Here is a 21,247-nt window from a genome sequence, read left to right on the forward strand (position 1 = left end):
ACACCAAACAGAGAGAAGGCATCGCTTCTATCCAGAGGATATTTAAACTATGTCAACGCTCAGGCGATTAAGTATCCAGCTCTTAGCTTTGGCTCAGGTCATGATCTCACAGTTTGTGGGTTCAAGCCCCACATCGGGCTCTTGCGCTGACAGTGCGGACCCTGCTTGGGATTCTCTCTCCCCTCTCTCTCTGCCCCTCCCCCGCACGCATGCTCTGTTTCTCTCTCTAAATAAATAAACTTCAAAAAATTAATGTCAAGGCAGATGATAAGTTCTGGTGTCAATTTCAGTTCTCTTGAAAACAGTGTAAGCTGATGTCACTAATGCCAGATTACAGCATCCTCAGATCATAGCAAAAACACAGCACAATCCCTCTCTGGCTCTCTGTAGGCCCTTTATATGTTTTTTAACCTTTCTTTCATGTGGAACCGAAAATATTCTCTAGCCTCAGATACCCTAGGCTCAAATCTGTCACAATTATCAGACTTTGGGGATGATATATAAATATAAATATAAATATATATGATATATATGTAAAAGTGATAAACTACCTCATAGGATCGTGAGGATTAGATGAGATAATACATATAAAGCACTTAGAACATTGTAAACACTAAATGAAATTTGACTACGAATAGGACAGTAAGACTGATTCCTATCTCCAACTTGGGGCTACAAAATCACTACATAAAAAGTTTGGATTCCTGTCAACCCTCCCACTGCACTAATCAGCAACTCAAGAAATAAAAGGAAAAATAAAGGTCATTCCATCCATCCCCCTTTTCCCATTCCTCCTCCCCCCTTTTCATCATTGTTTCTCTAACTTCCAGTCATGTGAAGCCCTAAGGCTTTTGGCTGTAGTATAGCTCAGAGCTAGGTCTTACTTCTCTTTTCTTTTCTCCTTTTTTTTTTTTTTTTTTTTTTTTGTGGGTCACTTTAGGTACTTTTTTCTACTTTTCCAATTTTTATAATCCTAAAAAAGGGAGATAGCCTTCACTTGGGGAGACAGTATTTTATTTTATATTTTATTTTTTATTTTTTATTTTTTTTAATTTACATCCAAATTAGCATATAGTGCAACAGTGATTTCAAGAATAGATTCCTTAGTGCCCCTTACCCATTTAGCCCATCCCCCCTCCCACAATCCCTCCAGTAACCCTCTATTTGTTCTCCATATTTAAGAGTCTTAGGTTTTGTTCCCCTCCCTGTTTTTATATTATTTTTGCTTCCCTTCCCTTGTGTTCATCTGTTCTGTGTCTTAAAGTCCTCCTATGAGTGAAGTCATATGACATTTGGGGAAGACAGTATTTTAAATGCAGCATGTTACAAGTTACACAGTCTTTTCAAATAAACAGAACCCTCCCTCCAAGCAGGAAGACCTGTGCTTCCCTTCCTCGAAGCGAGATAACTCTTTGGAATAAGAAGAGTAAGGACGGAGACTTTTATTAGACCATTGCCCTGAGTATTTGCCCGCTCCCATTCTGCTACCCAGCTGACAATGCCAAGTCTAAGAAAAGAGCCTTACAGGGGCTCCTGGGCGGCTCAGTTGGTTAACCGTCTGCCTTTGGCTCAGGTCATGATATCTCTCTCTCAAAAATAAATAAACAATTTAAAAAAAAGAGAGAAAGAGACAGAGCCTTAACTTCAGGATGTTTGATGCCAGAAGTTGGCATTTCTTCTTTTTTTTTTAATGTTTATTTTTGAGAAAGAGAGTGCAAGCAGGGAAGGGGCAGAGAGAGAGGGAGACACAGAATCCAAAGCAGGCTCCAGGCTCTGAGCTGTCAGCACAGAGCCTGACGCGGGGCTGGAACCCACGAACCGTGAGATCATGACCTGAGCCGAAGTCGGACGCTTAACCAACTGAGCCACCCAGGCGCCCCTGGTATTTATTGAGGAGGAAAGACTTAAATTTTTATTTAAGATTTACAGAGCTGATCACATTATTAGTGGCTTTTCATTTTTACCATTTAAAAAACAGCATTTTAAAGTCTCATGTGCTTTTGATGCCCTCTCCTCCACAGATTGAAATGCCCTAGTCAAATGTCCCAGTTACTCTACAAAAGACAAGGCTTTGCTTTTAGGCGAACAACTGTTTGGATGACAGTTTTTGCCCAGTAAACTTGCAGGCAGCAACTCACAAATCCTCACTGGTGAGAGCTCCTTTATTCCTCCCTCAAGTGGACTGGCTTATAAAACAGTCAACCAAAGCCTGGGTGGCTCAGTCCATTAAGCATCCGACTTCAGCTCAGGTCATGATCTAATGGTTCATGCGTTTGATCCCCACATTAGGTTCCTGGCTGACAGTGCAGACCTTGCTTGGGACACTCTCTCTCTCTCTCTCTCTGCCCCTACCCACACTTTCTCTCTCTCTCTCTCTCTCTCTCTCTCTCAAAATAAATGAACTTAAAAAAAAAGTCAACTGAAGAATAAAAACTGGCAGTTGTATCTTATCCATGGTGATGCTGTTAGTGGGGTAACCCCATCACAGGTCCTCCCAGTATCTTATCTCCAAAAAGAGAAATTAACGTATTTTTGTGGTTTATGTGTATGGCAGTGTCAAGCTCACTGAAGACACAGCGCTATGAAAATGTGCAAAAGAGCCCAAAAGTTCTCACTCTGAGATTTCTCACTTAAGAACTGGTCTTTGGAAACAGTCCTAAGTCATAGATCCCAATTCAGGTGGCATGAGGATCACCTGGTGGGAGAGAAGCCAGTTGGAGAACAGGCCCCAGAAGAGTATGGCACAGGGGAAGAGGCGTGCATAATAGGACCAGGGGAGACAAAACTGTGGGAAGGCAGGGGCAGGATAACATGAGGCAGTACAGCAGTGCAGGTTAGTGGTGGGGGGAGAAGCCCAGAGATTTATGTAACATCTTAAGGAGCAAATAGGCAAGAAAGGTTCTCCAGCCCACATGCATCTGTTCTGGAATCTGAAAATTACTTTGGAGGGTTTTGATTTCCGAGCAGTCCCTCTGCCTGATGTTCCACAAGGCTCCAGCACCTGCCTGATGCCACACACAAGGACCCCGCTACCGTGCATAGAGAAGACACTCAAATATTTGTTGACTAAAAGGAGGGGAAAGAAGGAAGATAGGGCAAGTCATGAATTACATGTTTCCCATACACCAGAATCTATTTAAACTCTGAATTCAGACTGCTCTGATCTATCTGGCCAGCAAGCCCTCAAAAGATCGTGCAGGCTAGTACGCTGGGACATTTTGCTTCCTCATTATGAAGACACCCCTGGATTCTTATTCTTGAGAAATACAGATGGTGGGAAGGGGAGAGGGACTGTGTGTGTATATGGTGTGGTGTGTGTGTGTACAAAGCCTAAACGGTAGGCTGGAGTCAGAAAACCTGGATTCTAATCCATTTAGCCAGTAACATGCTGGGTAAACTTGGGCAAGCCGATTGATTCGCTGAGCAGTTTACTCATTTTCCAAGTGGGAATAATATTTATTCTATATACCTCACAAGGTGGCACTAAAGATTTAAAGAAATGATGTACAAAGAGCATTTTGCAAGGATAAATTTCTTTATCAGCCTAAAATAGAGGAATTAATTAGTATGGTAAATGAAAAGAGGTTAAGAGGAATATTGTTGGATTAGGAGGAAAGGAGGGTGCCAGAAAAAGAGAGAAACCCCTGTTCATTTGACAGATGCCAGAAAAAGCTGAGCCCACCCCATTCCTCAAACCACAAAATTGGCCTATACTTCCTTTTATCTGGAGACATCTCCGGAAAAAGAGTTCTTCCTTTTCCCTGCTCCTGTGTGCCGGGGATTCGTATTCATTTAGTGGTTATTGCATGTCTACCATATGCCAGGAGATGTGTCTGCTTGCTATTATTCAATAATTGACCCTAGAGGGCAACACTTGCATATTTTCATAGGACTTTCACAGGTCACCTCTGATAGTCCCCTTTGCTTGTTGATGGAAGTGGCGGTTCATCCCTCACCTTTTAATACATGGAGGCACAGAGGCCTAAAGAAATTCGGTCACTTGACCTAAGGCCACAAAGTGGTGATGATGAAACTAGTGCCCAAACCTGGGTCTCCTGACTCGCCTCCTCCCCCTAAATACGTATGGGGGGGGGGGCGAGTGGGGAGGAATGAAGTTACTAAGATGTTGGTCTGTAAGCTCTGAAGCAGATCTGGTGTAGGAGGCATCAGCAGCCATTCCCCCAGTCATCAGAGCATCTTCTGGGCATTGAGCCCTTCCCTCCACTGGACTCTGATGGGATGTTTACATGTCAGTGCGGCGGGAAGAGATACCCAGGGTCGTAGGAAGTTTAAGCCTCCCCCGGAGCTTACATTTAAAGCCACATGATATTCTGGACAATGGCTTTGGAGACAGAGAAATCTCTTCCTGCCAGGAATTAGCATGTGTGTCTGCACATCCCTGAGCCATCCTGAGTCTCACTTTTCTCTGTGTGCAATGGAGATCATTTTATCCACTTCATCCTTAGGCTCAAAGAAGGCCCGAGGCTTTGTAAACGGGCAGAATTGTGCATTAATATTAATTCCACTCCCAACGCGTCCCCCTACACATCGATACCCCATGCTCCCGGAACGTAAAACTTTTCCCCAACGTCTGACCTACCCAGGCCACTATCTCTGCCACCTAAGGAGCGTGAATTCCAGATGCCAGTTCCCGCTCTTGTTTTTGTTTTCTGTTTGGGAGGGAGCCAATCTTGATCTGGGTTATCTCGGTCTTCCTAAACCTCTCCCTATTATCCGCTCCGGCTGCCTCCGCGGTCTGTCCGGGCAGGTCCGGCGGGGTGGGGGGTGCGGGTGGGGGTCTCCCGGGCCCCACCTCTCGCTCGGGCCGCAGGTGCGAGCGTGGGTCCCGCGCCCCCCCCCTCCCCGGGGAGCCGCTCTCCGGCTGGGTTTGGGTCCGTCTTCTTCACCCTCAGCGAGCCAGAAACAAAGGAGGGGGGGTGGGGGAGCGCACCATCTCCGGCTCCGCGATTCGCCCTTTATTCTGAACTCGCAACGTCAGCGGGCCGGCGGATGGAACGGCGGGGCGCGGGCCGGGCCGGGGAGCAGGCGGCGGGGGCGCGCGGGGGCCCGGGCCGCGTGGGCGCCGGGATGGAGGGCGCCGGGGGGGCGGGGAGCGGGCGTGCGTGTGTGTGCGAGTGCGAGGGAGGCCGGCCTCTAGTGTAACCGGAGCTACAAAGAAGGGGAGCGTCCGGGAGAGGGAGGGCGGAGCAGCGGCGGCGCCGGGGGCAGCTCCGCCAACCGCCCCTTCCCCCGCGCCCGCGCCCACCCGGAACGATGAAGAAGAACAATTCCGCCAAGAGGGTGAGTGCGCCCGCGCCCGCCACCCACCGCCCCGAGGGCCCCGGCCCCGCCGCCCCGGGGGCTTCCGTGCGGGGACTCGACTCGGGGGCGCGGACTTGGCTCACTTTCCTCCCGCCGCCCCCCCCCCACGGCGCCCCCTCCCCCGGGCTCCCGGCCGCCGCCTGCGTGCGCTCTGCTGCGGCGAGGAGACAATGAGAGAAAATGAAACGCCGTTTCTCCCCGCGCGGCGGGGCCCGAGGCTGCGGGCGGGGGCGGGGGGCCCGGCGGCGATCCCGAGGCCGCCCTCCGCCCAGGCTGGGCCCTGGCCCCCAGCTCTCGCACTTGGAGTTGTTTATCTGGGGGACGAGGGAGGGCGGCCGTGGGGGAGAGAGTTGCCCCGAGCGCAGACCTGCCGAGAAGTGGGGAGCGAACGTTGGGCGCCCTGAGTCCAGCCTGGGGAGGGGGTGGGGGGAGGGGGCGGTCGCGGGAAAGAAGGGGCGAGGGGAGCCGAGGGGGGTCGCGAGGGACGGAACGAGAGGAGGGAAAAGCGATAGCCCCCTAACCGGACGGTTCTGCTCTTGCCCGGGGGCAGGGGCCTCAGGATGGAAACCATCCGTCCGCACCTCCGGAGAAGGTCGGCTGGGTCCGGAAATTCTGCGGGAAAGGGATTTTCAGGGAGATTTGGAAAAACCGCTATGTGGTGCTGAAGGGGGACCAGCTGTACATCTCTGAGAAGGAGGTAGGTGCCCTTTACCACCTCTGTCCCCGTTTTCTCATATTCCCCGTTTTGTCCCTCCACAGGGGACTTCCCTATCTCCGTCCTCCCCCTGCCCTCAACCCCCATTTTGTTCCAAAAGCAAGTTCAGCAATTCGGTTGGTCTCTACCCCCATCAGATCTGCAGAGAAAGGTCACCCCTTCTCTAGAAGACCCGGGTTGGAATTCGAAGTTGAGTGTGCATCTTATTTAATGAATTTTCTTTGCAAACACCTTTCTGGCAATGACAATAACCCCCCTCGCAAGAGGTCCCAAAAGTTCTACGTGTCCCCTGTTGCCCCCTACCCCGTCCTGGCAGCTGGCTGAAGGTGGGATTTTTTTTTTCTCTGCTACTGCTGCTGAAAAACTCTATTCAGCTTCTCCTCCACCCCTTCCTGTCCCCCCCAACCCTAAGCCAGCTAGCCTCCTCTTTTCCTGTCTCTAGAAGGAAGGTCTACGCAGGTCATCTCACCAGTGCAGCTGTCCCAATCACAGAAAACATGCACAGCCCTGGGTCATCCTCACATGACCTCAGGTAGAGTATCTGTGAGTGTAGTTGTTTCTGTTGAAGCCAAGGTTCCTAGCCAGTATGCTTCCTAATCCATTTAAAGGAAAAAAAAGGCAAGGAACGTATTCTCCACCATTCCCAACTTCCCCCATTTGTATCAGAAAGGAGACAAATGGAGTCACGAACTCCTGTAAGTCTCTGCAGAGTTAAAATGAAGCCCACAGTCCACATTCGGAACCTGAGACCAGATCATTGAATCCAGACTCTTTTTTATCTCTATAATTCGAGAGACCTGTACCACTTGAGAAACTGAATTGCCCCTCCATGAGTTAGAAGTCATTCCAGCCCCTACCTTCTGAGACTGTGTCAGCATAGCCTGGGAGACTGTCCCCTGCGCCCCTGGTAGGATGGGCCCTTCCTCCCCCAATCCCGTGTTCCCTAACCCCCGGAGGCTCCTGGGAGTCCACCCTGAGTTCTAACCTCTTCTGCTTTCTGCAGACTATATTTAGGTAAATAAATCCTTTTATGGTATTGAAACAGCCACACGCACAGTCCTAGAGAAAGTTTTCATCCGAACAGAACATCTACCTAGGCAAGTAGGGAAGAACGAAGCTGTGTCAGGGCCAGAGAGAGACATCCCCTTCAGGGTGTTTCAGCCTTACTGTTTACACTAAGCCAGGAACTTGGTGATGGAGGGAGGTGAGAGAAGAATTTGATTGCAGGATTTATTTTTAAGGGCCACTTCTACCCAATCCCAAATCCTATAGAAGGTTTTTCCACAATTGGCTGGCTTTCCAGTTTAAAAAATAATACTAAGAAGCAAGTGTCAAAGTGTATCTCCTGTCTTCCTCAAACTTCATAATGGCAGGAAACTCTGGTGAGCAGTCAGAGAGAACTTCCTACACGTCAGAGGGGAACCATGAGAACAGTGAAAGGGGTAGAAGAAAGAAGACATTTTTTTTTCTTGTTTATGTTCGTCCCAAGAACAGAGTCTGGGGGGCAAAAGAGCATACTTGTTTCTTGTGTGTGGAGGAAGGAGTACGGAGACAGGGGGAAGGATGGAATGACCTCAGCCTCCCATGCCTGGTGTCCTGTGAGTCAGGAGCATCTGACTGGTCATGGGGCCCACTGCTCCTGCTGAGAAAGGCACAGGAGAAGTGGGAACCAGCCTACTGTCACCTCTCTTCTTGGGAGCCCGTCCGTGCCACGACGGGCCTGGGCTGAGGGTGAAGCTGACCCAGGACTCTAGGCTCTATTCTGTCCACTTCCCATAAGCTCCGGAGCTAAGAGATTCAAGATTTGTGTTTGAAATGCAAAGTATAATGTTTGTAACCTATGTGTTAGTGCAAAAATATTCTTAACCCTCTCCTCTTGATTTTTCAGTGGTCTTTTTTTTTCGTTACTTATCATAAAGGCAGGATCTCCCACAACTGCCTGCACCAAGAAATCCTTCTGTATTTGTTGTTATTAATCATTTTCCTCATTCTCAGTCAAAGGGCACCTTATGATCATGGGGTTGATGTAGAGTAACAGGAACTAGATCTTCAGGAGATCTCATGGTAGAGGAGACTGGGTTCAGGGCATCTGTTTTGGCAAGGGAAAATCCCTTTCTGCAGGCTCCGGGGAAAAGAAAGGTTCACTCTGGAAGATGGGAAATTATAAATGAGGCTTTGGGAACTTGACAGAGGAAAAACCGTACAGCAGAGAACAAGGGCCTTGGAGTTACCCATCTTCCCTGGGAACCCCTGCTTTGTCAGGGCTCGACCCCTGTCACTGTCCCTTGCTTCCTGGAGCTCCTTGTCAGCCGTGTTCCTGCCCTTCCCTTCTCCCCTTCCTGTAAGGGAAACAGAACAAGTAACTCTCCTTCCCTGGTTGCATATACACACCCAGCACTTTCCTCTCCAGGGCTTCTGGTCTCTGCTGATAGCCTCCAATCTGAGGAGGGAGGGCAGGTGACCTGATGCATCACTCTGCCTCCCTGCCCCGTGTTTCTGGGAATTGTTCTCGGATCCCCTTGCTGACATCTTCTTCACTTTCATCCACAACCCTCCCAGGCCTCTGGTCACTTCCCAGCCCAAAGCCAGGGAGCCCTGGGAAAGGGACAGCCCTGTGCCAGGGCAAACAGACAGATATACGAGCAGTCATTGACCCGAATGAGGCCGTGCGATTAGCCCCCCTCCTCTGCGTCAGCCGCTTGGCCTGCCGCAAGTCTTAAAACAGACTTTGGGGCTCCTGGGTGGTTCAGTCAGTTAAGTGTCCCAACTCTTGATTTTAGCTCAGGCCATGATCTCACGATTCATAAGTTTGAGGCCCAAGTCGGGCTCCCGTGCTGGCAGCTCAGGGCCTGCATTGAAATCTCTCTCTCCCTCTCTCTCTCTGCCCCTCCCCTGCTCACTTGCTGTCTCTCAAAATAAATAAACATTTTTTTTAATAATGAAAAAATAAAACAGACCTTGGCAGAAATGTTACTGGAATTTGTGGCACTCTGCAAAGGCCAGTTGGGTCAGAGGATATGGATAGGATTGTGGTCTCTGATTAGACCTTCCGCAAGAGAGTTCAGAGCCAAATGCTGGCTACAGCTGCTAAGGGTAGAACCAGGGTGCCAGATAGATACCACATGCAGGAAAGGCTACGTTTAGACACAAGAACTGCCCGGCAGTAAGGGGCTTAGGCTCTCAAATTGGAACCATGGCAAGAAGTAGCAGAATACAAGTCTGAAATTTCGTCCTCCAGGGACAGTATAAGTGCATCTTTGTCTAGAGAGAGGTAGAGGATTGTTTTTTAATGTCTTATTTACTTAATTTGAGAGAGAGAGAGAGTGTGCACATAGGCAGAGGAAAGGGGCAGAGAGAGAGGGAGACAGAGAATCAGAAGCAGGCCCCAGCCTCCGAGCTCAGCAACTATGAGATCATGACCTGAGCCAAAATCAGACGCTTAACCGACTGAGCCACCCAGGTGCCCAGAGGTGGACGATTTAAATGGCTTTTGAGGCCTGCAGGGGCTAGTTTGGGTTGTCAGAGTACCTTGGAGGGAAGAAGGAGGGTTAACTACAGGTGTATTTTTCAGCATGTCTGAACAAACTCAACAAACTGAATACAGGGGAACGCTGTTTCTGTGGTGCTGAAGCTCCTGAAAGGAATGAGGTAGATGACTCTAAAATAGTGAAGATCTGAGGAGGGAGTCAGGTCAGGTACTAAAGCAGCAGTGCAAATGTTTACTAAGATGGGGGCGCCCAGAGGTGTCCTTTGCCTCCAGACATGCCCTGATGCCGGCCCTGCTGGTCTCTCCCCCCTCTGGATGATCAGCATCCACGTCTATCCAGGTCTTGCTTTCTTCAGGATGATAGGATTAACCTACTAGCTGTCTAAGCCGTGTCTTGAAGGACAAAACAGGGTCAGAGTGAAGAGAGACATCGTGGGGCTCCGGAAACAGTAGCTTAGCTGAAGAGAGTGCCGATAAGGGGTTTAAACGGAAGCCCGCCTGAGGAGTCGGGGCAAGGCCTGCGAGCGGGCCTTGGGTAGGACAGCCCCCCTGTCCTGTCATCCCTCCCTTCTCCTCAGGCTTCTGCTTCCCAAGTTAGGGCTAAACTAACACTCTGGGGAGGCACCAAGTAATTTTCTCCTCAGCACCTCCCCTCTAACCCTCCCCTAGGTAAAAGATGAGAAAAATATTCAAGAGGTATTTGACCTGAGTGACTATGAGAAGTGCGAAGAGCTCCGGAAATCCAAGAGCAGGAGCAAGAAAAATCATAGCAAGTTTACTCTTGCCCACTCCAAGCAGCCCGGCAACACGGTATGTCCCGTATGTTCCGCCCCGGGAACCTCAGCCCGCTTGTGTGTAGGGGGCAGGGGAGAAACCCTTCCCTCTGCGGGTTCTCCCTCTCCACTCCAGGTTCAGAGGCCTGGACTTGCTCTCCTGCCAACTTTTGTTATTTAACCCCAGAATATCCTAGCCATTTCCTTCCCTCCGGGCAAGCCAGCCTTTAAACTGTCCGACCACAAAGATCATATCTCTCTCTCCTCTCATTCTCTCTCTCTCTCTCTCTCTCTCTCTCTCTCTCTCTTTCTCTCTCACACAGACACACACACGCATGCATGCACATACGCACACGCATACATCTCTTGGGAGAAAATCACTTTTCCCTGTACCCTGATGGGTGGTTGAAGTTCTGAATCTAGTTTCTCTTGTCTGAGGGACCTCAGGGAAGTTCCTGTCACATTCTGTTTACTCAGACCTTTAAAGATCTTTACTTTGGTACCTGTGCTTTACCGAACCTCCTCTCATTCTCTCCAGCACCATATTAGTATCCATTACCCTTCTTAACTCTTCCCTGGTCATTTCTAAAGCAACCTCTAAGCTGTGGCCCCTTCTAGGAAGAAAGGCCGGTTTCCTTAGGTTATGGATGACTCCAGAAGCAGAAGTCCTCTCCTTCTAGGAGCTGGGTCTGAGGGAATGAGACAGTAACTTCTTCGCTGTCATAGTGAGGCACCAACCGCAAAGCCCTGGCTGAACCACGAATGTCTCCCCCACAGGCTCCCAGCCTCATCTTCCTGGCAGTTAGTCCAGAAGAGAAGGAATTGTGGATCAATGCCCTCAACTCCGCTATCACCCGAGCCAAGAACCGTATCTTGGATGAGGTCAGAGGGCTCATCCGGAGGGGAGGAACACCAGCACAGAGGCAGTGACTCACTAAAGGGGGAGATTACAGGGCGGCCCCCCCTTACATGTTTCCCCCCACCAGCTACACTTCTTTAGCTCCCTTTAAAAACCCCATTCTCCTACCTTCTAAGTCCCTCTGCCACAACTCCTCTTTCCCTGCTTTGTGATGCATGGGGCCAGCCCCAGAGGCCCCGCATGTGCTGCGGTAAATGCCTTGCCCTTGGATCTTCTCAGAAGCAGTTAATGGGGTGGGTTTATTTCCCAGTCCAGGCAGGTGCAGGCCTCAGGGGCTGCTGGGTCAGGACAGAGTCTGTGAAGAGCACCCATGACTCACAGTGCATCTCTTCAGGTCACCGTCGAGGAAGACAGCTATCTCGCCCACCCCACTCGAGACAGGGCAAAAATCCAACACTCCCGCCGCCCCCCAACGCGGGGACACCTAATGGCCGTGGTACGTAAGATTGTAAGAAAGTAAAAGTTGTGGAAGGGCCGGTTCCACATCTATGTCAGACATGATGGTACCTGAGACCGCCCACCAGAGGCATTTGTGGTACCAAGGTCAAAGGCTGGGGCAGTCCCTCTACCCGTCCCCCTGCCTGATTCCTCCATATCAAAAATATTTAGCACCTACTGTGAGTTCAAAAGTCCTTGCCCTCATTTCATCCTTTGTGGGGAAATGAGATATACCCACAAGGAAAGTGAAGGAGTAGAAGAGGTGAATGCTGTTCCAGGGAATGTAAGCGACCGCTCAGCAGCTGGCTGTTGTGGCGGGTGACAGCATTAAGCACTGCAGTCGTCTCCAGGAGGAAGGCTCACCGTGAACCACTGTAACACACAAAGTGTGGTTCCTTTCCCTGTCCGAGCCTTCGGTCTCTAGGGAGAGAGCCAGCCGGGTACAGTAGAACTGGGTTGGGGCCTAGCTTTGTGCTTTGCTCTCTCTGTGTGATTCCCTGAAGCTGCACGTCACCGCCGGTAAAGCGGGACGGTAATCGTGCCCCCCTTGAAGGGTCGCTGTGAGGAAGGATTGAAGCAATTTATGTATCAATCCACGTGAGGTACCGAACACCCCTGTCAGTTTTTTTATTACAGTATTCTGGAAATAGAACAAGTTTTGTTTTAAGGCAAGGGGCTCAGAGTTGTCAGGAGTAGAAGCAGTTGAGGTGCGTGGCTCTGAGGGTACAGGTGGAGGAGGACAGTTAACTTGCTGTGTGGAGTATCCTGAGTGTGTCAGACCCAGTTCGATGCTTAGAGTCCACTAGACAGAGGAGAAAGACACTCTTCAGGAAACTCATAGTAAAGCGGAGAATAGGGGAAACCAGAAGCTACTTTAGATCACAGAAAAATGAGAGAAAGGTTCAAACCACCATGAAAGGAGTAAGAAAAAGTAAAAAAGCCCAAGGGCTTGGTGAGGATGGCGTGCTTCTCATTCAGGGAAGGCACGTCGAGGAGGGAAGTGACCAGTTTGCATCTCTCTCCCAGTCAGTCCCGAAGGGCCCACTGCTGGCAATTCTTCCCCTTCATTCCCGCCCTCTCCTCTCCAGGCTTCCACCTCTACCTCGGATGGGATGCTGACCTTGGACCTGATCCAGGAGGAAGACCCTTCTCCCGAGGAACCCACCTCTTGTGCCGAGAGCTTCCGGGTTGACCTGGACAAGTCTGTGGCCCCGCTGGCAGGCAGCCGGCGGAGAGCAGACTCTGACCGTATCCAGCCCTCCTCAGACCGAGCAAGCGGCCTACCCCGAGCTTGGGACAAGCCAGACAGAGGGGCCACCTACACCCCCCAGGCACCCAAGAAGTTGACCCCCACGGAGAAAGGCCGCTGCGCTTCTTTGGAGGAGATCCTGTCTCAGCGGGACGCCGCCCCCGCCCGCACCCCCCAGCTGCGGGCCGAGGACCCCCCGGCCTTCATTCCACCCCATCCGGGGCAGCTGTCCCGGATCCAGGACCTGGTAGCCAGGAAACTGGAGAAGACTCAGGAGCTGCTGGCAGAGGTTCAGGGACTGGGAGATGGAAAGCGAAAGGCCAAGGACCCCCCTCGGTCCTCTCCCGATTCGGAGTCCGAGCAGAGGCTGCTGGAGACCGAGCGGCTGCTTGGAGAGGCCTCGTCCAATTGGAGCCAGGCGAAGAGGGTGCTGCAGGAGGTCAGGGAGCTGAGGGACCTGTACAGACAGATGGACCTTCAGGCCCCCGGCCCCCACCTCACACCAGCCACTCAGCACAGTCAGTACCGCAAGAGCCTGATGTGAAGGCAGGGGGACGGTGGCTGGGACTTGGGGGGTGCACAGACTCATCTCCGAGTGTTGCAGGATAAAGCTTTTTTATTTACCTCAGTTGAAAAAAAGAAACTCGTTGCGCATGCTGATGCCCAGTCCTCTTCCCACCCTCCTTTCCTTCCCTGTCCCTGTCTCTCTGACACCTAAATTGCCTCAGGTTTGAGGAGGTGACCCCTACAGCAATGTTAAAAAGCTTTCACCTAGAGGAGAGATAGAGGGGGATACGGGCATAGTCTGGCCATCCACACACACCACCCCTCTGAGGCATGGAGGGGAATGCCTGCTCCCGAGGACATGTGTAAGCTCCTGAGTTTGGGGGAAGGGTTTTTCTCCTATGTCCCATTCCCAGTTTTCTATCGGAGGGTGGCATGTCAGCTACCCAGCTCTAGCCCTAGGGATAGGGAAGCCATTGCCACCTGTGTGTGCACACAGAAGTGACATCTGCCCCAGCCCTGATCAGGGTGTGGGGGATCCCGCCAGACACCAGCTTCTTGCCTCATAGCCTCTGAATGACACTGAGCTGTCTGGATCTCTTGCCGGGTTTCTCCTTTTAATCTCCCACAGCCTTCCCACTACTGACTCAAAGATCCAATGCTGGGCAGATGGCATTGGTTTGGCCTTTTGGTGAGGGGGGCCCAGTTCAGGGGAACTAGGGACAGCTGACCCCACAGAAGAACCCCACTAAGAATGAAACTGATTTGCAATGCGAGCTGGGCAGGATTGAGGGGAAAACCAAAAGCATGCCCGTGTTCCTCTTTTTGGCCAAGCTAGGGCTTCTGTAGCCTCTCCCTCTCCTTCCTCAAACCTGTCTTCCAACACTCATCAAGCCCCAACTTCGGCAAAACATCTTTATGCTCATGCCACCACCCTCCTGGCCAGGCCCCCCTGCATTCTTAATGATAGATTCCACACGCTCCTTGTATTTTGCTTCTTTCCTTTGAAGTCCCTAAGATCAAGTTAGCAACAGTGACTGGGTCCAGAGAAGACTTGGGAAGGCAAGAGTGGTTTTTGACAAGAAGGGGACAGAGCTTCATGAATCAAGTAGAGGGGTTAGAAACCACTTTGAGGTATATGTGCCCCTTGCTAGCCCCTCTTCCCTACATCTCCTCTGGCCTCCAAGACCTAGAGCCTCTCTGGGGGTGAGAAGGAAGACGGGGTAACACGGGGACAGACTGCCTGTCGGTCTTGGCGATGAGTCTGCCCCGTTGGGACGTTCAGGAAAATGGGGTAGGAAGGAGAAAAGGAGAATCCTCTGGGTGGAACACAGACCCTTCAATTCCCATTCTTCTGCTCTGGGATTTGTTCCTCCTGTATCCCAAGTAAGCATGATGGGGGACTGTCTCCAAGTTAAATGGTCTCTGTGGAAGAGAAGTTCTTGCTTCTAGCCCTGCACCATGTGATCCTGAAGATTTTCCCTAGATCTAGCCTGTACATCTCTCAACCAGTCTCTTCCCTGAGGAACGTGTATCCTACTTGAGTGAGGGACAGTGCACCAGAGCACCACCTGAATGTCGTCCCCAAGATCTCCCGGGATAGCATGGGAGGAAATCCGTCTGCGGACCTGCCTTCCTCCAAACAGGCCTTCCTCTCCTAAACTCAGCAGACCTACCGATTGTCAAATCAGGAAAATTTACTTTCTTTGTGTAGGTCCCACCTTTGTATTTTATCTTACCAGTATTTTTCCTCTTTTTCTTCCTTATTGCTCCCTCATAATGAAGAAAAAGACAAGAGCGAGAAGGACATGTATATCCCAACATGCCAATTACCTGTGGCTCCCAGGGGGGCTAGAGCACAGAGGGGGACACTGGGAGGAGAATGACAGGTGAGGAGAGCAGAAAAGAAAGATCAGGGCCCCCAGGAGACTAAGAGCCAGACACTGGGCTCCTGCTGTCTCCAGGCCACAAGGTAGTAAAATCAAGCCCAGCTTTGGAACCAGACAGATCTGGGGTTCCAATTCTGTCTTTTCAGTCATGATGCCCTGGGCAAGGCATTAAACTTTCTGAGGGTCAGTTTCCTCATCTGCAAAATGGAGAGTTATTGTGGGACAGGCAAAGACCGTACATTACGTGGAAAATGCCTGTAGGCCAATGAAAGGCTACTGGCCCTGAGCAAATGGCCACTGTGGCTGCAGCTGCTGCTATTAGTGAAACGACTCCTCGGGCTATGCACACGAGGGCTAGAAGACAGTTGGAACGAGGCCTGGGGCATGGGGTGGATCACTGTCACTTTGTTCTAGTAAATCAGCTGAGTCCACACACGGTGCCCACACCCTTTCTTCAAGGGGAGAGTGCCAGGGACTGTGTAAGGCTGGAGATAAGAGGGGGAAAGCTAGACCTCCTGTCTTCAGGAACTGCAGAGATTGGCATCAAGCTGGCCTTCCCATTAGAAAACCAGCTTAAAGCACACCCTGAAGGTGGGCACTAGCAAGGTCTCTTAACCCAGAGCGAGCACAGGCAGGACAGGAGGACAACAGCTGGGACCCTAGCTCCCCCTCTCCTAGGACCTCTCTCCCCTCATTCATTCCATCATCCCAACTTCTTTGCCTGCCGAATTGCTCCCATTCCCTCCCAATTGCTGGGTTCTGGGGTAACTGGGTAGACGGAGTAGGGGATGTGAGCCAACTTGCTCGTTACACGGTCGCCAACATTCTCCAGGATGTGTATTTCTTGTTCCTCCCCTTCTCTCCTCCATCAAGTGTGCTACATCTTTTCTTGCACAAATGAACTGGAAAAGGGAGAATCTTTTGGGATGTCCTAGGATGGGGTGGTGAGGAAATCCAGGACAGAGTCAAAGCCGAGTAAGGAGTAAAGACAGGCGAAGAACCAAATGCCATTTCATATTTCGGTGACATTCCCCTCAACTCTGCCTGTTCTTCTCCATTCACTTAAGTAGGGATTTGGGGAACAGGAGGAAAACGTCTGAGGTGTCCACCTGAAGAGTTGATGGGTTCCTGTGCATGCTCTTTCGCATAGCTATAGGATGTTTAGGGTGAGAAGAGACCACCCCATGAGTTTCTCTAACTCCTACTCCAAGCCTTTGGAAACCATGCCATGCCCAGCCTGGAGCTCTGACCCCAGGGAAACAGCTCTTGCCCTCTCTCCCAGCCCCTGTGTCAACAGTATGTTACCCCTCAGCCTCCCCTAAAAATCAGTCCCCCCACCCCAGATCTCTCCCTTTTCTACACCTCTCAGGCAAGCAGACCTAGCCCCAGTCTGTAACCCCCAAGCTTGGCTCCAGCCTCCTCCCCTTCTCACTCCATTCCCTCGGCTCGCTTCTCTTCCTCCTTTCTTCCCAGCTCCCAGGCTCCTAACCGCGACAGCCAATCTCCAGCCTGCTCTGGAGCCACACCATATAAGGAGAGGTTGGAAAGAAACCCAAGTAAATGCGGGAGCAAACACACACACACACACACACACACACACACACACCAGCACACGCACACACCCTAGAGTTTGAGCACCTTTCTGCACAAGACCCTGTGTCCCTTCTTCCGTGTGGATGACACCAGCCCTACCGCTCCCTGTCCCCGGCTCACCCACCCCCCCCACACACACAGAAGGAGGAACCTGTTTGCTATTCCCCGCCTTTATTCACGCCCCCCTGAGACCATCACTCCAACCAGTTGCCTCTGACCTAGATTTTCTGCACTAATTACAAGCCTAACGAGATATAACAAACACCCAGCTTAGCACAGCTGAGACCCTTGAGGTCAATTAGTGCAACCCAGCTCAGCCCAGGAAATGAGGGGTGGAGCCAGAAACTCTTGTAGGCGCCTCACCCCCACCCCAACTCAACCCTGGCCTTGGAAGCAGGCAGGGGAGACGGCAAAGATTAGCAGGACCAGTTTAAAAATAGGATCTTGGAGAGTTGACAAACGTGCAGAAAACTGCATTGAAGTTGGGAAGAATACAGATTCCCATCTCCTCTTAAGTGATCAGTAGGGTGGAGGTTGGTGCAGGGCCATACGGCAGGCAGTTGGCAGTTTTCTTTCTCTGAAAGACAGTACGGAGCCCAGGAACTCAGAAGGGCGGGTAGCACTGGAATCTTGGGCCTGCACCCATCTCCAACTCATCATCCCTCTTCCTCTTTACTTCGGACAAGTTGGGGTTGTCTCCCCTATCTTTCCTGCTGGTTTGCAGTAACTCTGAAATCCCCTCTTTCTTTCAGAAAGGCTAGATTCCACCTCACTCTTGCTCCTCCTTCTAGATATGAAAACAATGAGAGCAAACAGTTCCTTCCTCCCAAGAAACACGGAATAGGGTAAAACAAAGGCGATCAGGTTTGGGTTAACGAAGTATGGTGATGATGCCCAACTTACTGTCTTCTAGAGGAAGAATGAGAAGAAATAGAAGTGGTAGAATCCGGTTGCTTTTGCAGTTTTCCGACCTGGCAGCAACCTCAGCACCACAGGAAAAAAAATGGAGGGCAATGTGGCCCTCGTTCCCTGGGTTCCTTTCTTTAGGTGGCAAAACAGGGCAGTAGGAAGGTTCCCTGTCCTATGTCCTCTGCGTGCAGGCCAGTTGTCCCAACCCCATCCCTGGCACTTGTGGCTCTGTTGAGATGGGAAGGGAAGGACAAGGCTCTGCCCAAGTGGTAAGGGGACTTGGAGTCACTTCAAGAACAGGTGTCTCTTCCCCCAGCCTCCACCCAGCTCTGACTGCAGTGGGCTGCACTCGGCTCACACCCCGCCTCATCTACAGTCCAGATTTACGCAGGAACCAGGTACTTGGTGGGCAGGACAACCCACAGAAGCAGCATGTCTATATGTGGAGGACTCTCAGATTTACCTTCCGGGCCTGAACCCGCCTCTGAGATAAAGGCACTTACAGCCACGTGCCCATCTGACATCTCTACTTCAGTGTCTACAGGCATCTTAAACTTAACATAAATGTGGAAGATCTTTAAACAATGGTTCTTGGTGAATCAGCCTTCCTCCATGCTCTTTTGCAATGTGAGTTTACCATCCTCCGCTCAAGATTTCTCCAACTGCCATTTGAATCTGGGTTTGCCTTGATCTCACCGATGGAATGTACCATTGTGTAAGTTCCAGAGCTTAGACCCTAAGAGGTCTTGCAGTTCCCTCACTGCATGTAAGAAGCCTGGGCTTCTTAAAATTCAGCTGCATGCAAGAAGCTTGGGCTAGCTCAAGGATGTGAGACCACATGGGGAAAGAGGTCCTGAAACCACATGGAATCATCCCAACATCCAAGCCTCCACACAAACACTGGCTAAATGTAGCACACGATGCAAAACCAGACGGCCAACCTTCCAGTCAATCCACAGAATTGTGAGAAGTTGATAAATCATTGTTGTCTGAAGCCACTAAGTTTGGAAGTGGTTTGTTATTCAGCAGTAGATATGGAAACAGAAATTGGTATGCGGAAGTGGGATACCATCATAATTAAAACCTAAAACACATGGCATTGGCATTGGGACCAGGGAACAGACAGAGGCTATAAGGGCAGGCAGCAAAAAGACTATTAGTAGAGGCTGGATGAACAGGGATGAAATTGTTGTTGGATGCTCTGAGAAAGGGTCACCTGTGTTATGTAGTGGTGGAATAATTTATGAAACCATCATCTGTGGTACTTGGAAAATAGAAAATGTACCTAATGAAGTTGTTGGAGGTGGCTAAGGGGATTTCCAAGGAGAATGTTGACAATACCAATATGCTTTTCTTAGCTGTAAATGATAAGGTATTGAAAGAGAAAGGAACTAACAAAGGAACCAGTTTTCAAGCAAAATTTGAGGGGGAAATCATAAAGAGACAGGAACAGTCTCCAGCCAGAAGAAACTGGAGGAATTGAAACCCTTGTGCACTGTTGGTAAGAATGTAAAATGGTGTGTCCAACTATAGAAAACAATATGGCGGTTCCTTAAAAAAAAAAAAAAAAAAGAATTATCACATGATCCAGCAATCCCACTCCTGATATATATCAAAAAGAACTGAAGCTAGATATTGAAGAGATATCTGCTCACCCACATTTATAGTAGCATTATTCACAATGGGTCAGAGATAGAAGTAACTCAAGTGTCCATCAAAGGATGGATGGCTAAGCAAAATGTGCTATATACATATAATGAAATAGTATTCCGCCTTAAAATGGAAGGAAATCTGTCATATACTTACATGAATGAACCTCGAGGACATTATGCTACATGAGCTAAGTCAGACAAAAAAAAATACCGTATGATTCCCCTTACACGAGGTATCTAAAGTAGTCAAATTCATAGAAACAGAAAGTAGACTGGTGGTTTCCAGGGGCTGGGGGAAGGGGGAAATGGGGAGTTGTTTGATGGGGACAGAGTTTCAGTATTGCAAGAAGAAAAAGTTCTAGAGCTGGGTTGCACAACATTGTGAATATGCTTAACACTACTGAACTGCACGCTTAAAAATGGATAAGATGATAAATTTTATTATATATTTATTATATATGTTAACCTCAGTTAAATATAAAAAATTTTTAAAGACACTTTAAAAATGCCATGATCTCTTGCCCAGTTCCTACACCTGAAATAGTTTTCAGACCTGAAATCTATTGAATGAAAAAGTGGCTGAACACACAGCCCCCGCCCCAGGAGGAAGGACCCTACAGCAAGTATGTATTGTGCTAATTCCACCAGTCCTTCTCTCAAAGGGACTTACAGGCATTTACTTCGGTGACTGTAAACTAGGGGAGAGGGAATATCCAGTACAACATAAGGTCTGAAATGATATTGGTATTTCGAGACCTGAAATGTCATTGTGGACCCTCACAAGAGTGATGGACTATGGGCCCAGTCAAAATGGAGTCCTGGCTGACATCCATCTCAAGGTGCTCCGTGGGCCCATGGCCCCACCTGGTGGTCATTGCCCCAGTTTCTGAATGTGTAACTGCAATTGATATATTTGGCTGTTAGGAAAGCCCCTACATTATTGGGTCATTGGTTTCTGTAAGAGCTGTCACGGGGGGTGGGATGAGGAGGAGGCCTGGGTGGCTCAGTCCATTAAGCATCCAACTCTCGATTTCAGCTCAGGCCATGATCTGGCTCAGAGCAGGATCCCACAGTCCATGGGTTCAAGCCCTACATCAGCCCTGCATCAGGATCCACGCTGGCAGTGCAGAGCCTGCTTGGGATTCTCTCTCTCTCTCCTTGCCCCTCCCCAGCTCATGCACACTCTCTCTCTCAAAATAAACTGTAAGAGCTATCACAGTGGGGAAGCTTCTGAAATTGTGCCTCTCTCCCAACTCACGTACTTTCAAAGCACGATGGCAAATAAAAAACAATATCCCAGAACAAACTGGTGGTTACCACAGAGGAAGAGAGTGGGGGAGATGGGCAAAATGGGTGAAGGGGAGTGGGGGTGGGTGGGTACAGGCTTCCAATTATGAATGAATAGCTCACAAGGATGAAAGGTATGCATAGGGAATGTAGTCAATGGTATGTATTATAATAGTGTTGTATGGTAACAGATGGTAGCTACACTTGTAGTAAGCATAGCATACATTCAAATCACCATGTCGTACACTGGAACTAATATAACATTGTGTGTCAACTATACTTCAATTTAAAAAATATATATCCCGTTAGAGAGGAAAGACAGATCAGCACCACCCTTAAGGATCTCAAAGGATAGTGGTCTTTATCATACCTCTGGTTAATTTGCCAGTCTGGCTCCTGCAGAAAAGAAATGGATCCTGGAGAGTGACAGTAGACTACAGCCAACTCAATTCAAGCCCTGATTGCAGCCACTGTGCTGGATGTGGTCTCATTGCTAGAGCATATAAACAT

The 21,247-nt window shown here is 49.9% G+C and overlaps 1 protein-coding gene across 1 annotated transcript; it reads left to right on the forward strand.

The window, feature by feature from the left end:
• Window positions 1-5,090: 5,090 nt before the first annotated feature.
• On the forward strand, window positions 5,091-13,563 carry PLEKHO1 (pleckstrin homology domain containing O1). Its single transcript, XM_030325245.1, has 6 exons — window positions 5,091-5,301; window positions 5,873-6,019; window positions 10,194-10,334; window positions 11,075-11,179; window positions 11,551-11,652; window positions 12,743-13,563. The coding sequence occupies exons 1-6, from the start codon at window positions 5,275-5,277 to the stop codon at window positions 13,445-13,447; spliced, it is 1,227 nt and encodes a 408-aa protein (XP_030181105.1). The 5' UTR covers window positions 5,091-5,274; the 3' UTR covers window positions 13,448-13,563.
• The last annotated feature ends 7,684 nt before the right edge of the window (window positions 13,564-21,247 follow it).

This window comes from Lynx canadensis, chromosome C1 (assembly GCF_007474595.2).
Source record: "Lynx canadensis isolate LIC74 chromosome C1, mLynCan4.pri.v2, whole genome shotgun sequence".
Taxonomy (NCBI): domain Eukaryota; kingdom Metazoa; phylum Chordata; class Mammalia; order Carnivora; family Felidae; genus Lynx; species Lynx canadensis.